General features: G+C 42.4%; 1 protein-coding gene across 1 annotated transcript in view; it reads left to right on the top strand.

Moving 5' to 3' along the window:
* The first annotated feature begins 370 nt into the window (after nucleotides 1-370).
* The window catches only part of NARS2 (asparaginyl-tRNA synthetase 2, mitochondrial), a 64172-nt gene continuing 45994 nt past the window's right edge, over nucleotides 371-18548 (top strand). The window contains 5 exon segments of the mRNA XM_056561271.1: nucleotides 371-504; nucleotides 4301-4508; nucleotides 10341-10450; nucleotides 13053-13173; nucleotides 15019-15159. Of these exon segments, the coding sequence (XP_056417246.1) occupies nucleotides 4353-4508; nucleotides 10341-10450; nucleotides 13053-13173; nucleotides 15019-15159 (528 nt within the window). The 5' untranslated portion in view covers nucleotides 371-504; nucleotides 4301-4352.

Genomic DNA, 18548 nt, shown 5'->3' with positions numbered 1-18548 from the left:
AAAATATATATATATAAATTGGGTATAATCGTAATTGTATTGACATCCAGAATAAAGGTAACTTGTCATTTTTACCGTAAAGTGCACCCCTGAGCAGTAAAGTATCACGTTTTCATATAGAGAGCATAGGAGTGCCCTGTGAGATTATCGGAAGGTTCTTCATTGTATCTCTTATGTTATGAATCATTATTTTTCTTTTAAAATTAAACATTTTATTCAGATATCATTTAAATTAATGGTAACTCTTTGGGGAGGACTACATTCCCCAGAAATCCTCATTCCAGCTTGTGGCGATCACTTCCGCCCTCTGCTTTCCTGCACGCTGACACTGTCTCCCGTGCGGCGGCCATTTTTGTGTAGCCCGCTCATTGAATAACAGCGAAACCGGTCTTCGGCAAAATGGCTGACGATTCCTATTTTCATTCACTGACATTGTGAATGTGGACCGGGGGGCCTGCAGCCGGCGAAATGTGGAAAGAAGAAGCTCCCTGTGTGTAGTGTGAGGTGAGACCAGGGGTCAGAAGGGGGAAGGGGCTCCGTGGTGGGGGTCCCATGCTGGGACTTGTAGTTCCTCAGTGACCTGACACATTATTATTGTATTTATACAATATAAATATAATGTATTATCAGTTCTGTCCTATATACATTGTGTCAGTGGTCCCTAACCTGCAAAAGGACAACTCAATGCATGCTGGGAGTTGTAGTCTTGAAACAGCTGTAGTGACACAGGTTGGGGAACAGAGGACCTGCACCAGTGGTCTCCAAAGTGTGGACCTCCAGCTGTTGCACAACTACAACTCCCAGCATGAACTATATAGTAGTATAGGTCAATGTTTCCCAACCAGGGTGCCTCCAGCTGTTGCAAAACTACAATTCCCAGCATGCCCGGACAGCCAACGGCTGTCCGGGCATGCTGGGAGTTGTAGTTTTGCAACAGCTGGAGGTCCACACTTCGGAGACAACTGCCCTATGGTGTATCTTCTATCTTTGAATACATTGCCACACACCAAACCCTCTCCGCTAATACAGACATCAATAAATCCAGACCATCTAAATATATACATTTTCCAGACCAGACCACCTAAATAAATTTAAACCCCCTAAACAAATACAGACCAGATATCCTAAATAAACCCAGACCCCATAAATATGTACCGACCCCCTACATAAATACAGACCGCAGAGCAAACAATAATTACCAAATACAGACATCTTAAACACATTAAAGGGGTACTCCGGTGAAAACCTCTTTTTCTTTTAAATCAACTGGTGGCAGAAAGTTAAACATATTTGTAAATTACTTCTATTGAAAAAATCTTAATCCTTCCTGTACTTATTAGCTGCTGAATACTACAGAGGAAATTCTTTTCTATTTGTAATGCTCTCTGATGACATCACGAGCACAGTTCTCTCTGCTGACATTATAATAATAATAACGCTTTATTTATTGTTGTCCTTAGTGGGATTTGAACCCAAGTCCCCAGCACTGCAATACAGCAATGCTAACCACTGGACAGAGATGTCATCAGAGAGCACTGTGCTCGTGATGTCATCAGTGTTCCAAAAAGAAAGGAATTTCCTCTGTAGCATTCAGCAGCTAATAAGTACTGGAAGGATTAAGATTTTTTTAATAGAAGTAATTTACAAATATGTTTAACTTTCTGGCATCAGTTGATTTAAAAGAAAAAAGGTTTTCACCGGAGTACCCCTTTAAAAAAGGACAGACACCAGACCTAAAGAGCTACAGAATCTATACGAGAACAAGACCAGAACCCTTAAAGGGGTACTCCGGTGGATATTATTATTATAATATTTTTTTTTTTTAATCAACTGGCTCCAGAAAGTTAAACAGATTTGTAAATGATCAAAAAAGGAAAAGAGTCTCAGCTCACCTGGGGCGTGCACGGCTACCTCCAACCAAAGTAGAAAAAAGTAGAAAAAGGCCAGCACGGCTGAATGAAATCTTCAAAGCTTTATTCACGAATCCTCGTTAAAAACCTTCATGGTGGCAGAAAGACACGGACATATACAAAAATAGAGATATTGCACATGGAAAAACAGTCCCAAACAAGGCTGACGCGTTTCAGGTTGCTATACCCTTACTCATAGCTTGCCAATACTCAAATGAGAATGCCTTATATACTGCAAGACCATCCCTTCCATTAGGAAGGGGAGGGACATCTTATGTCAGTGTGCAATCCAACACAAGTAAAACCAGGAAAATACATGTATCATTAAAAAACTCACATATAAAATCCAATAGGACTATATAACAGCTATGAGAAACAAAACAAGTGGTGGACTTTTTAGTAATGTAGTATTAAGTCCGTCTTGTTATTCAGGCCATGCGGATATGTACAATTCAACAAGTAAATCCACATAATCTCTCTATTATGAAGAATACGTATAAGATCACCTCCTCTTTTACTTCTTTTGATTTTTTCAATGCCATAAAAGCGCAAGGACGATATGTCTGAATTATGTTTAAGAAAGAAGTGTTTTGAGACATTAGACATGCTAGGTATCAAAGGACCTGCGGCATGCCTGATATGCTCCTGCATTCTCTTTTTTAAGGTGCGTTTAGTGCTACCTACATAATCCATTTTGCAAATAGTGCAGGTGACTCTATATATTATGAAGGTACTATCACAGTTAATAAACTCGCGAATCATATGGATTTTACCATCTATTGTGCCTTCTATTTTATTGCCCTTTGTTGCATAGGGGCACACCACACACCTTGCGTTACCGCACTTATGGAAACCTTTAATTTTCAGCCAGGTTGACTGCTCCTCCTCTACACAAACCATACTAGGAACAAGCAGGCTCGATAGAGTTGGAGCACGTCGGGTGGAAAACCGGATCCCTGGTTTGATGATTTCCCCTACTACTGGATCTGCTGCCAGTAGAGGTAGATGTTTGTTCACAATTCTTTTGATTTCATTTAATTCCATACTATAAGTGGTGACAAAAGTCACTTGATCATGAGTACTGGAATGTTTCCTACCTGTTAACAGGTTATTGCGGTCCATATGATCGACCCGAGCCCGGGCTTTGTTCAGGAGCCAAGGGGGATATCCACGCGCTGTCAAGCGGGTGCAGACCCTTTCGGCTTCCCTCTGATACACTTGTAATGAGGAACTGTTCCGTTTCATACGGATCAATTCCCCAACTGGTATGGCAGAAATAGTATGCTTAGCATGGCAAGAATCAGCTCTTAAGATAGTATTGCCCGTAATATCTTTGCGGTAAGGTTCTATTTCTACTTTTCTTGTTATGGAGTTACCCCGCAACAATAGATTTTTTCAGATTTGTAAATGACTTCTATTAAAAAATCTTAATCCTTCCAGTACTTATTAGCTGCTGAATACTACAGAGGAAATTCTTTTCTTTTTGGAACACAGAGCTCTCTGCTGACATCACAAGCACAGTGCTCTCTGCTGACATCTCTGTCCATTTTAGGAAATGTCCAGAACAGCATATGTTTGCTGTGGGGATTTTCTCCTACTCTGGATAGTTATTAAAATGGACAGAGGTGTCAGCAGAGAGCACTGTGCTTGTGATGTCAGCAGAGAGCTCTGTGTTCCAAAAAGAAAATAATTTCCTCTGTAGTATTCAGCAGCTAATAAGTACTGGAAGGATTAAGATTTTTAAATAGAAGTAATTTACAAATCTGTTTAACTTTCTGGCACCAGTTTATTTAAAAAAAAAAAAAAAAAAAGTTTCCCACCGGAGTACCCCTTTAATGTATGCCTAGACCAGGTTGCCTAATTAAATCCAGACCCCCATAGATAAATTTAGACCCTCTTAACCTGTGGTCTCCAAACTGTGGACCTCCAGATGTTGCAAAACTACAACTCCCAGCATGCCCAGACAGCCGTTGGCTGTCTGGGCATGCTGGGAGTTGTAGTTTTGCAACAGCTGGAGGCACACTGGTTGGAAAACACTGGCCTAAACAGTGAGCTTAAAGGGGCACTCCGGTGGAAAACTTTTTTTTTTATTTCCGGGCATGCTGGGAGTTATAGTTTTGCAACATCTGGAGGTCCACAGTTTGGAGACCACTTCCGTTATCTAAAATTGTGTAAGTATATTAAAGGGGTACTCCAGTGGAAAACTTTTTTTTATTTTATTTTTTTTTAAATCAACTGATGCCAGAAAGTTAAACAGATTTGTAAACTACTTCTATATTAAAAAATCTTAATCCTTCCAGTACTTATTTGCTGCTGAATACTACAGAGGAAATTATTTTCTGTGAATATAAGCCAGGCGTGAAGAGAGCCTTATGCATTTTAATTTTTAGGGAACATGAGCCTCATCTGAAAAAAACACCGAACAAAAAGTGCCCAGCGCCAATGTATGCACCCAGGAAGCTAGCGCTCTCCATCCTCGGGAGATGTCCTTGGCGCCATTGTCACCGGAGACATGGTGCGGCAGCTGCCGTCAAGTTGAGTGTGCGTGACGCCCTAGTGACCAATGTAAACGGAGGAGCGAAGACTATTAAAATCCAGGTAATTATTATATTAAACTTATATATTATAAATTATTTTTCTTATTGTAATATAACTTTAGACATGTTGAACATACTTAAAGGAGTTCTCTAAGCTAAAACTTTTAACCCCCGCTGTGCCGGGGCTGTAAAACTATACATAATAAACTTTCACTTACCAGCCTACGATCCCCCGTTGTTCCGATATCGCCATCCCGTTCTCCGGTCCCGGTCTCTTCCACTTCCTGCGGGTCGGTGACTTCACTCTGCGCTCAGCCTATCAGCGGCCGCAGCAATGTCCCGTCACGGCCGCTGATAGGCTGAGTGCAGAGTGAAGTCACCGACCCGCAGGAAGAGGAAGCTGACAGGGACCGGAGAACGGGCGGCGATATCGGAACAACGGGGGATCGTAGGCAGGTAAGTGAAAGTTTATTATGTATTGTTTTACAGCCCGGGCACAGAGGGGGGATAAAAGATTTCAGTTGGAGAACTCCTTTAAAGGGGTCCACAGTTTGGAGACCACTGCCCTTATCTAAAATAGGGTAAGTACATTAAAGGGGTACTCCAATGGAAAACTTTATTTATTTATTTATTTATTTATTTAATCAACTGATGCCAGAAAGTTAAACAGATTTGTAAATGACTTCTATTAAAAAAATCTTTACCCTTCCAGTACTTGTTAGCTGCTGTATGCTACAGAGGAATTTCTTTTCTTTTTGAATTTATTTTGTCTTGTCCACAGTGCTCTCTGCTGACACCTCCAATGTCCATATCAGGAACTGTCCAGAGCAGGAGAAAATCCTAATAGCAAACCTATGCTGCTCTGGACAGTTCCTGGACACGGACAGAGGTGTCAGCAGAGAGCACTGTGGACAACACAAGAAAAGAAATTCAAAAAGAAAAGCATTTCCTCTGTAGCATACAGCAGCTAAAAAGAAGTGGAAGGGTAAATATGTTTTAATAGAAGTAATTTACAAATCTGTTTAACTTTCTGGCACCAGTTGATTTAAAAAAAAAAATGTTTTCCACCGGAGTACCCCTTTAAATGGTCAGTGTGATAGACTATGTCAGTGGTTCCCAAAATTATTTTTTTTTTTTTGCCCGACTACCCCTTGGCAGCCCATTTCCAAAACTTTTACCCCTCATGTTAGGGACATGTTTTCAATTAATATGGTTGATTTTATTTCAAATTGATATGCTTTTCTTTACCCCATATCCCCTCCAGGCTCCCCATAATGCCCACATATAGTAGTAGGCCCCCATATAGTAGTAGGCCCCCATACTGCCCACATATAGTAGTAGGCCCCCATATAGTAGTAGGCCCCCATACTGCCCACATATAGTAGTAGGCTCCCCATATAGTAGTAGGCCCCCATACTGCCCCCATATAGTAGTAGGCCCCCATATAGTAGTAGGCCCCCATACTGGCCACATATAGTAGTAGGCCCCCATATAGTAGTAGACCCCATATTGCCCACATATAGTAGTAGGCTGCCCCCAAACAGTATTCACTAGCAGAGGTAAAAATGTGACACGCAACAATTTTGCAGTTATCTTCACCCCTTTATTTCTTACTGACAACGGGTGGTAAGTATGTGCAGGGGTGCTCAATAATGTCAAACAATTCACACCACTAGGGGAGCTTTCTCTGAGATTAGAGGAAGGCACCCACTGTCCTTTTGAAAATAAAAGGCAAAGATAACTATAAGATTTGTAAGTGCTGCATTCTTTACTTCTAGTGACTATAATGCCAGAGATTTTCTCCATATGATGCTGTGCACTACTAATGTAGTATAACCGGGTGAGCTGCTTAATTACGTGTTCACACTATGCCCCTAAACAATAATAGGCCCCCTATGTGCCCCCCCATATAGTTGTAGGCCCTCATATAGTAGTATGCAGCCCCAGTACTGCTTCCATACAGTAGTAGGCCCCCTCTGTGCCCCCTCTATAGTTGTAGGCCCTCATATAGTAGTAGGCAGCCCCAGTACTGCTTCCATACAGTAGTAGGCCCCCTCTGTGCCCCCTCTATAGTTGTAGGCCCTCATATAGTAGTAGGCAGCCCCAGTACTGCTTCCATACAGTAGTAGGCCCCCTCTGTGCCCCCTCTATAGTTGTAGGCCCTCATATAGTAGTAGGCAGCCCCAGTACTGCTTCCATACAGTAGTAGGCCCCCTCTGTGCCCCCTCTATAGTTGTAGGCCCTCATATAGTAGTAGGCAGCCCCAGTACTGCTTCCATACAGTAGTAGGCCCCCTCTGTGCCCCCTCTATAGTTGTAGGCCCTCATATAGTAGTCGGCAGCCCCAATACTGCTTCCATACAGTAGTAGGCCCCCTCTATAGTTGTAGGCGTTCACAATATTGCTCCATACAATAATAGGCCCCCTCTGTGCCCCCCCCATATAGTTGTAGGCCCTCATATAGTAGTATGCAGCCCCAGTACTGCTTCCATACAGTAGTAGGCCCCCTCTGTGCCCCCTCTCTAGTTGTAGTCCCTCATATAGTAGTATGCAGCCCCAGTACTGCTTCCATACAGTAGTAGGCCCCCTCTGTGCCCCCTCTATAGTTGTAGTCCCTCATATAGTAGTATGCAGCCCCAGTACTGCTTCCATACAGTAGTAGGCCCCCTCTGTGCCCCCTCTCTAGTTGTAGGCCCTCATATAGTAGTATGCAGCCCCAGTACTGCTTCCATACAGTAGTAGGCCCCCTCTGTGCCCCCTCTATAGTTGTAGGCCCTCATATAGTAGTATGCAGCCCCAGTACTGCTTCCATACAGTAGTAGGCCCCCTCTGTGCCCCCTCTATAGTTGTAGGCCCTCATATAGTAGTAGGCAGCCCCAGTACTGCTTCCATACAGTAGTAGGCCCCCTCTGTGCCCCCTCTATAGTTGTAGGCCCTCATATAGTAGTAGGCAGCCCCAGTACTGCTTCCATACAGTATTAGGCCCCCTCTGTGCCCCCTCTATAGTTGTAGGCCCTCATATAGTAGTCGGCAGCCCCAATACTGCTTCCATACAGTAGTAGGCCCCCTCTATAGTTGTAGGCGTTCACAATATTGCTCCATACAATAATAGGCCCCCTCTGTGCCCCCTCTCTAGTTGTAGGCCCTCATATAGTAGTATGCAGCCCCAGTACTGCTTCCATACAGTAATAGGCCCCCTCTGTGCCCCCTCTATAGTTGTAGGTGTTCACAATATTGCTCCATACAATAATAGGCCCCCTATGTGCCCCCTCTCTAGTTGTAGGCCCTCATATAGTAGTATGCAGCCCCAGTACTGCTTCCATACAGTAATAGGCCCCCTCTGTGCCCCCTCTCTAATTGTAGGCCCTCATATAGTAGTATGCAGCCCCAGTACTGCTTCCATACAGTAGTAGGCCCCCTCTATAGTTGTAGGCGTTCACAATATTGCTCCATACAGTAGTAGGCCCCCTCTGTGCCCCCTCTATAGTTGTAGGCCCTCATATAGTAGTATGCAGCCCCAGTACTGCTTCCATACAGTAGTAGGCCCCCTCTGTGCCCCCTCTCTAGTTGTAGGCCCTCATATAGTAGTATGCAGCCCCAGTACTGCTTCCATACAGTAGTAGGCCCCCTCTGTGCCCCCTCTCTAGTTGTAGGCCCTCATATAGTAGTATGCAGCCCCAGTACGGCTTCCATACAGTAGTAGGCCCCCTCTGTGCCCCCTCTATAGTTGTAGGCCCTCATATAGTAGTATGCAGCCCCAGTACTGCTTCCATACAGTAGTAGGCCCCCTCTATAGTTGTAGGCGTTCACAATATTGCTCCATACAATAATAGGCCCCCTCTGTGCCCCCTCTCTAGTTGTAGGCCCTCATATAGTAGTATGCAGCCCCAGTACTGCTTCCATACAGTAGTAGGCCCCCTCTGTGCCCCCTCTCTAGTTGTAGGCCCTCATATAGTAGTATGCAGCCCCAGTACTGCTTCCATACAGTAGTAGGCCCCCTCTGTGCCCCCTCTCTAGTTGTAGGCCCTCATATAGTAGTATGCAGCCCCAGTACTGCTTCCATACAGTAGTAGGCCCCCTCTGTGCCCCCTCTCTAGTTGTAGGCCCTCATATAGTAGTATGCAGCCCCAGTACGGCTTCCATACAGTAGTAGGCCCCCTCTGTGCCCCCTCTATAGTTGTAGGCGTTCACAATATTGCTCCATACAGTAGTAGGCCCCCCTCTGTGTCCCCTCTATAGTTGTAGGCATTCACAATATTGCTCCATACAGTAGTAGGCCCCCTCTGTGCCCCCTCTATAGTTGTAGGCGTTCACAATATTGCTCCATACAGTAGTAGGCCCCCTCTGTGCCCCCTCTATAGTTGTAGGCCCCCATACTGCTCCGCTTCAGTGCTCCACTGCTACTATGGTCCGGGGACCTACTGATAATGCCCATAGCAGTAGGTCCCCGGTCTGGAGGAGCAGTGGAGCTCCGGAACTGACCCTTGTTACCGTCCACAACAGACAGGTGCTTGCGCTTCTTCTCCTTTATCCTCCTGCTCCACTCCTTGGGGCAGCAACATCAGCATACAGCAGCCACTGCTTACATGTCTTAAAGTGGCTAAGACCTCTTTAGAAGCAGTGACCCTTGGGGCCACCATTACCAATTTTCTTTTTTTCACCTACCCCAGGAGAACTGCTAAGAACCCATGGGAGTACATGTACCCCAGATTGGGAACCGCTGGCCTATGTGATTCCTTTCATGTTTGTTAATTACTTTTATAATGAAAAATGACTCATTACCCCATAAAAACAGCTCTTAAAGGGGTATTCCAGGCAAAAACTTTTTTTTTTATATATCAACTGGCTCCGGAAAGTTAAACAGATTTGTAAATTACTTCTATTAAAAAATCTTAATCCTTCCAATAGTTATTAGCTTCTGAAGTTGAGTTGTTGTTTTCTGTCTAACTGCTTTATGATGATGTCACGTCCGGGGAGCTGTGCATGATGGGAGAATATCCCCATAGGAACTGCACAGCACCCGGGACGTGAGTCATCAGAGAGCAGTTAGACAGAAAACAACAACTCAACTTCAGAAGCTAATAACTTTTGGAAGGATTAAGATTTTTTAATAGAAGTAATTTACAAATCTGTTTAACTTTCCGGAGCCAGTTGATATATAAAAAAAAGTTTTTGCCTGGAATACCCCTTTAAAGTTTTGCCCACTAGGTGCCTCCTTTCCCAGGCAAACTGCTGTTTACTGCCTGTTGTTAGGGGAAATCTGTCTTTGGTAACAAACACGACAAGACGGAACACTGGAAGTGGGGTAGGGCTTAGTTACTGCTATGTGCAGGGAAGAGAGCCTAGAATGAGTGCGTACAAGCTGAGCCTGTCTCCGTCCTTCAGAGGATCTGCACTGTCCCTATAAAGTAAATCAAGGTTGGGAATATCTGATAATTCTATACTACAGCATTCCCTCGTTTCAGCAGCAGCAGTTCAATGCTTAGTGTAACCCTTTCCTTGCTGTGAAGCAGCTGTTTCTTATATTTCTGCTCACATAGAACCTGCAGAACCGGTGTATCAGTAACTCCTTCTCCCCTTCACTATGTTATGGCATCAACTGCACATTAGAGGTAAAGTTTAGTTTTACTGTAGGCTGTAAAGTGAGATGTGTTGTCAGGATCTACCTGTATTTCTACCTGTTTGGCTACTAGATGTCAGCATACGTGAAAAAACTGGAATTATTTACATTGACTTTTTTATACATAAGACAGTGTTGCAGTCTGCGGGGTCATCTATCTGTCATGGGGGATCTTTGTCTGACTGCATCCATGTATAAGTACTGCGGGGTGAATCCCCTATTACATGTATCATTCTGGTTATCTACATATTCACAGATTTACATTTTCTTACAGGGCTGGGTCCGCTCCGTCCGCTCACAGAAAGAAGTTTTATTTCTGCATGTGAATGACGGCACAACATTGGAAAGCCTCCAGGTTGTGGCTGAGCCCGGCCTTAAAGACAGGTATGACATCTATTATGGTGGGATTCTTCCTGGTATTATTCATAGCTAGGGAGCTAAAGGGACATCTGCATAGGACAATCCTGTTTTGTTTAAAGGATACATTACATTACTTATCCTGTACTGATCCTGTACTGATCCTCTACTGATCCTGCACTTATCCTGTACTGATCCTGAGTTATATCCTGTATTATACTCTAGAGCTGTACTCACTATTCTGCTGGTGAGGTCACTGTGTACATACATTACATTACTTATCCTGTACTGATCCTGAGTTATATCCTGTATTATACTCCAGAGCTGTACTCACTAGTCTGCTGGTGAGGTCACTGTGTACATACATTACATTACTTATCCTGTACTGATCCTGAGTTATATCCTGTATTATACTCCAGAGCTGTACTCACTATTCTGCTGGTGAGGTCACTGTGTACATACATTATATTACTTATCCTGTACTGATCCTGAGTTATATCCTGTATTATACTCCAGAGCTGTACTCATTATTCTGCTGGTGAGGTCACTGTGTACATACATTACATTACTTATCCTGTACTGATCCTGAGTTATATCCTGTATTATACTCCAGAGCTGTACTCACTAGTCTGCTGGTGAGGTCACTGTGTACATACATTACATTACTTATCCTGTACTGATCCTGAGTTATATCCTGTATTATACTCCAGAGCTGTACTCACTATTCTGCTGGTGAGGTCACTGTGTACATACATTACATTACTTATCCTGTACTGATCCTGAGTTATATCCTGTATTATACTCCAGAGCTGTACTCACTATTCTGCTGGTGAGGTCACTGTGTACATACATTATATTACTTATCCTGTACTGATCCTGAGTTATATCCTGTATTATACTCCAGAGCTGTACTCATTATTCTGCTGGTGAGGTCACTGTGTACATACATTACATTACTTATCCTGTACTGATCCTGAGTTATATCCTGTATTATACTCCAGAGCTGTACTCACTATTCTGCAGGTGAGGTCACTGTGTACATACATTACATTACTTATCCTGTACTGATCCTGTATTATACTCTAGAGCTGTACTCAATATTCTGCTGGTGAGGTCACTGTGTACATAGATTACTTATCCTGTACTTATCCTGTACTGATCCTGTATTATACTCCAGAGCTGCACTCACTATTCTGCTGGTGAGGTCACTGTGTACATACATTACATTACTTATCCTGTACTGATCCTGAGTTATATCCTGTATTATACTCCAGAACTGTACTCACTATTCTGCTGGTGAGGTCACTGTGTACATACATTACATTACTTATCCTGTACTGATCCTGGGTTATATCCTGTATTATACTCCAGAGCTGTACTCACTATTCTGCTGGTGAGGTCACTGTGTACATACATTACATTACTTATCCTGTACTGATCCTGAGTTATATCCTGTATTATACTCTAGAGCTGTACTCACTATTCTGCTGGTGAGATCACTGTGTACATACATTACATTACTTATCCTGTACTGATCCGGAGTTATATCCTGTATTATACTCCAGAGCTGTACTCACTATTCTGCTGGTGGGGGTCACTGTGTACATACATTACATTACTTATCCTGTACTGATCCGGATTTATATCCTGTATTATACTCCAGAGCTGTACTCACTATTCTGCTGGTGGAGTCACTGTGCACATACATTACATTACTTATCCTGTACTGATCCTGAGTTATATCCTGTATTATACTCCAGAGCTGTACTCACTATTCTGCTGGTGAGGTCACTGTGTACATACATTACATTACTTATCCTGTACTGATCCTGAGTTATATCCTGTATTATACTCCAGAGCTGTACTCACTATTCTGCTGGTGAGGTCACTGTGTACATACATTACATTACTTATCCTGTACTGATCCTGAGTTATATCCTGTATTATACCCCAGAGCTGTACTTACTATTCTGCTGGTGAGGTCATTGTGTACATACATTACATTACTTATCCTGTACTGATCCTGAGTTATATCCTGTATTATACTCAAGAGCTGCACTCACTATTCTGCTGGTGAGATCACTGTGTACATACATTACATTACTTATCCTGTACTGATCCTGTATTATATCCTGTATTATACTCCAGAGCTGTACTCACTATTCTGCTGGTGAGGTCACTGTGTACATACATTACATTACTTATCCTGTACTGATCCTGAGTTATATCCTGTATTATACTCCAGGGCTGTACTCACTATTCTGCTGGTGAGGTCACTGTGTACATACATTACATTACTTATCCTGTACTGATCCTGAGTTATATCCTGTATTATACTCCAGAGCTGTACTCACTATTCTGCTGGTGAGGTCACTGTGTACATACATTACATTACTTATCCTGTACTGATCCTGAGTTATATCCTGTATTACACTCCAGAGCTGTACTCACTATTCTGCTGGTGAGGTCACTGTGTACATACATTACATTACTTATCCTGTACTGATCCTGAGTTATACCCTGTATTATACCCCAGAGCTGCACTCACTATTCTGCTACTGGGGTCACTGTCTTTTATGGGAATCAGTCAGTGGACACTCTCATCGGTTTCATTGTTTTCTTTCCGTAGTGCGCTCGGTTTCGGCTGTTCAGTAGAGGTCCGCGGGGTGTTGGTGAAAAGCTTTAGCAAGAAACAGAATGTGGAGTTGAAGGCCGAGGAGATTCGTGTAATTGGAGAATGTGACCCAAAGGTATAAGGGGGGGGGGGGTTGGGGGGGGATGGAGCTGCAGTGATTATATATTCTAGTAGTACTCTCTGCACCCCATTCCCACTACTTAGAACAATTTACTATTATTTAGCTCCAATGTTATTCATTGGGGATAATCCATTATGCAGCTGACTATTCAGAGCGTAGACAAGTGTTTCCCAACCAGTGTGCCTCCAGCTGTTGCAAAACTACAACTCCCAGCATGCCCGGACAGCCAACGGCTGTCCGGGCATGCTGGGAATTGTAGTTTTGCAACAGCTGGAGGCACACTGGTTTGGAAACACTGGCGTAGACTGTTTGATACAGCTTATCTGAACTCCTCTCTTACAGCTATATGACTTGCCCTTATCTGGGAACCACCGTCTATCACCATATTATCCACTACCCCTTTTTTAAAGGGGTACTCCGGTGGAAAAGATTTTTTTTTTTTTTTTAAATCAAGTTAAACAGATTTGTAAAGTACTTACTTCTATTAAAAAAATCTTTACCCTTCCAGTACTTTTTAGCAGCTGTATGCTCCAGAGAAAATTATTTTCTTTTTGAATTTCTTTTGTCTCGTCCACAGTGCTCTCTGCTGACACCTGATGCCCGTATCAGGAACTTTCCAGAGCAGGAACAAATCCCCCCCCCCATAGCCAACCGATGCTGCTCTGGACAGTTCCTGGACACGGACAGAGGTGTCAGCAGAGAGCACTGTGGACAAGACAAAAAAAGAAATTCAAAAAATAAAAGAATTTCCTCTGTAGCATACAGCGGCTAAAACGTACTGGAAGGGTAAAGATTTTTTTTAATAGAAGTCATTTACAAATCTGTTTAACTTTCTAGCACCAGTTGATTTAAAAAAATAAAGTTTTCTACCGGAGTACCCCTTTTAAAGGGGTATTCCAGGCAAAACCTTTTTATATATATATATATATATATATATATATATATATATATATATATATATATATATAATATATTATCTCAACTGGCTCCGGAAAGTTAAACAGATTTGTAAATTACTTCTATTAAAAAATCTTAATCCTTCCAATAGTTATTAGCTTCTGAAATTTCTGTCTAACTGCTCAATGATGATTAGAGATGAGCGAACTTACAGTAAATTCGATTCGTCACGAACTTCTCGGCTCGGCAGTTGATGACTTTTCCTGCATAAATTAGTTCAGCTTTCCGGTGCTCCCGTGGGCTGGAAAAGGTGGATACAGTCCTAGGAGACTCTTTCCTAGGACTGTATCCACCTTTTCCAGCCCACCGGAGCACCGGAAAGCTGAAGTAATTTATGCAGGAAAAGTCAGCAACCACCGAGCTGAGAAGTTCGTGACGAATCGAATTTACTGTAAGTTCGCTCATCTCTAATGATGATGTCACGTCCCGGGAGCTGTGCATGATGGGAGAATATCCCCATAGGAACTGCACAGCTCCTGGGACGTGAGTCATCATAGAGCAGTTAGACAGAAAACAACAACCCAACTTCAGAAGCTAATAACTATTGGAAGGATTAAGATTTTTTTATAGAAGTAATTTACAAATGTGTTTAACTTTCCGGAGCCAGTTGATATATAAAAAAAATTTTGGCCTGGAATACCCCTTTTAATTATTATGACTGGCTGCAGTTAGCAGTCTCACCACCAGATGGTGCTGCTCTCTGTTATTTGTACTAACATCACTTTGTATGGTCTCCGTCTGGTCAGGATCTTTCTGATGTGATGGGTCAATTACATATTACTGAGAGAAAGGAGTAATATCTGTGATACACTTATTTATGTATTTATTATTTTATTTACTATTATAATAATAATTATTACTATTCATTTTTTTTTTTTGCAGGATTTTCCCTTTAAGACAAAAGAACACCATCCCCCGGAGTATGTCCGCCAGTTTCCTCACCTCCGCTGCAGGACAAATACATTTGGCTCCTTACTCAGAGTCCGCAGTGAGGCCACGGCAGCCATCCAGCAGTTCTTTAAGGTTTACATAGTCCTTCTCCGCTCTGTAGTCAGGCTGCACACTGCTAAGGCTATGTTCACATCAGCGCTGGGCAAATCCATTATTGTCACATATTAGGGGTCATTTTTGAGGGATCTGAAACTGATGATAACAGAAGTCAACTGTCCCGGCTTATTAAAGGGGTACTCCACTGGAAAAACACTTTTTATTTATTAATTTATTTATTTTTTTTTTAAATCAACTGGTGCCAGAAAGTTAAACAGATTTGTAAATTACTTCTATTTAAAAAAAAATCTTAATCCTTCCAGTACTTATCAGCTGCTGTATGCTCCACAGTAAGTTCTTTTCTTCATAAATTTCCTTTCTGTCTGACCACAGTGCTCTCTGCTGACACCTCTGTCCATTTTAGGAACTGTCCAGAGTAGGAGAAAATACCCATAGAAAAACAATCCTGCTCTGGACAGTTCCTAAAATGGACAGAGGTGTCAGCAGAGAGCACTGTGGTCAGACAGAAAGTTAATTCAAAAAGAAAAGAACTTCCTGTGGAGCATACAGCAGCTGATAAGTACTGGAAGGATTAAGATTTTTTAAATAGATTTTTTAATAAATCTGTTTAACTTTCTGGCACCAGTTCATAAAAAAAAAAAAAAAAAGTATTTTCCAGTGGAGTACCCCTTTAATGTTAAAGGGTAGCTCCCACCATACTCTTTTTTTTTTTTCTGTCCCTGCCTATTGCCCATCTATCCCTAACCCCCTCCCTGCCTTTATTTTTTTTTTTTATTATCTTAAAAATGGCATTTTGTCTGCCTGGTAGTGTGCTCACTACCAGGCAGACTTCCCCAGCAGGCACCACGTCACTGATGCCTGCTGGGGGCCGAGTTCCGCCCATAGTTCTCAGGACAGGGTGCCTCCAGCTGTTTCACCACCACAACTCCCAGCATGCCCTGACATCTATTTGCTGTCAGGGCATGCTGGGAGTTGTAGTGGGGAAACAACTGGAGGCACCCTGTGTTGGAAGACACCCAGCCCCCGACCAATATCGCCCCCCTCCCCCTCACCTGTGCCGGACCATGAGCGGGGGTCCGTAGCAAGCAACAAGTGTATGCCCGGCTTCCTGTCATGCCCGTACACTCTGGAAACTGTCTCTATGTTTCTGGAGGATTGAAAGTCCTCCAGAACCATAGAGAGAGTTACCAGAGTGTAGGAGCATGACAGGAAGCCGGGCATACACTTGTTGCTCCATATAACGCGCTCCCCCCGGCAATGACAGGAGCAGTGAGGAGGCGGCGTATCCCCATAGGAGCCACGGCTGTAAGGAGAGGTAAGAGCCATGTGCCTCCCTGCTGCAGGGAGAATATGCAGCAGGGAGACGGCCAGTGTGAGAGTCCAGGGAGCCAATGCGCAGCCCTGGATTTCACTGTGCTCGCTCTTGCCTGTTTGATTGACAGGCGGGAGCGAGCACCGCAGTGACTGGAATTTCGACTCATTTGCCAGGCTCAAATGAGACGAAATTCTGTAGTGACATCACTGCCGAATGCATTCGGCCACTAGGATGGCGACCCCTAGTGGCCGAATTTAAAAGTGATTTTAAACTGGTTTAAAATCACTTTTTTTAATTAAACTATATTAGAGATATGTTGTAGTACTTAAGTACTACAACATATCAATTTTTTTATTTCATGACAGTGCCCATTTAAATTACTAATGTTCGTTAGAATGTCTGTAATTTCCGACAGAAATTTTTTTTTTGTGCATACACGGTATATATATTAACCCCGTCCCGACCTATGACGTATCAGTATGTCATGTGTTGGGTGAAGGGAATATGACGCAGGCCCGCGGGTTGGGTCCGCGACATAATCGGCAGATCCCGACTGGTGATATATGCCAGTAATGACAGACATCGATGCTTGCTGTTGTGGTTTTGCAACAGCTGGAGGAACACTGTTTTTTTTTTTTTTTTTTTTTTTTTTTTTTTTTTTTTTAAACACTGCAGTAAAGGTTCAGAATTTAAAGGGGTACTCCAGAGAAAAACATTATTATTATTTTTTTTTTAAATCAACTGGCTCCGGAAAGTTAAACAGATTTGTAAATTACTTCTATTAAAAAATCTTAATCCTTCCAATTGTTATTAGCTTCTGAAGTTGAGTTGTTGTTTTCTGTCTAACTGCTCTCTGATGACTCGCGTCCCGGGAGCTGTGCAGCTCCTATGGGGATATTCTCCCATCATGCACAGCTCCCGGGACGTGACATCATCATTGAGCAGTTAGACAGAAAACTTCAGAAGCTAATAACTATTGGAAGGATTAAGATTTTTTGATAGAAGTAATTTACAAATCTGTTTAACTTTCCGGAGCCAGTTGATATATATAAAAATAGTTTTGGCCTGGAATACCCCTTTAAAACAGATTTGTAAATTACTTCTATTTAAAAATCTTAATCCTTTCAGTAGCTATTAGCAGCTGTACGCTACAGAGGAAATTCTTTTCTTTTTGAATTTCTTTTTTGTCTTGTCCACAGTGCTCTCTGCTGACACCTGATGCCCATATCAGGAACTGTCCAAAGTAGGAGAAAATGCCCATAGCAAACCTATGCTGCTCTGAACGGTTCCTGACACGGACAGAAGTGTCAGCAGAGAGCACTGTGGACAAGGCAAAAAAGAAATTCCAAAAGAAAAGAATTTCCTCTGTAGCATACAGCTGCTAATAAGTAATGAAAGGATTAAGATTTTTAACTAGAAGTAATTTACAAATCTGTTTTAAAGGGGTACTCCGGTGGAAAACTTTTTTTTTTTTTTAAATCAACTGGTGCCAGAAAGTTAAACAGATTTGTAAATTACTTCTATTATAAAATCCTAATCCTTCCAGTACTTATTGGCTGCTGAATACTACAGAGGAAATTCTTTCCTTTTCACAGAGCTCTCTGCTGACATCTCTGTCCATTTTAGGAACTGTCCAGAGTAGGAGAAAATCCCCATAGAAAACCTATGCTGCTCTGGACAGTTCCTAAAATGGACAGAGATGTCAGCAGAGAGCACTGTGCTCGTGATGTCAGTAGAGAGCTCTGTGTTCCAAAAAGAAAAAAATTTCCTCTGTAGTATTCAGCAGCCAATAAGTACTGGAAGGATTAAGATTTTATAATAGAAGTAATTTACTAATCTGTTTAACTTTCTGGCACCAGTTGATTTAAAATAAATAAATAAAAAAAAGTTTTCCACCGGAGTACCCCTTTAATGATTATGGCTGGCTGCAGTTAGCAGTCTCACCACCAGATGGTGCTGCTCTCCGTAAAATTACTGTTGTAATTTTTGGCTTTTATTTCTCTGACAATTAAAAGTTTTTGCAGATCAATTCAAGGATGGCAAATAATGAAGAGATTGGTCTCCAGCTGTAGCAAAACTACAACTCCCA

The sequence above is a fragment of the Hyla sarda genome, chromosome 2 (assembly GCF_029499605.1).
Source record: "Hyla sarda isolate aHylSar1 chromosome 2, aHylSar1.hap1, whole genome shotgun sequence".
Taxonomy (NCBI): domain Eukaryota; kingdom Metazoa; phylum Chordata; class Amphibia; order Anura; family Hylidae; genus Hyla; species Hyla sarda.
The sequence above is the reverse complement of the archived record's forward strand: the minus strand, read 5'-3'. Positions and strand labels throughout refer to the sequence as shown.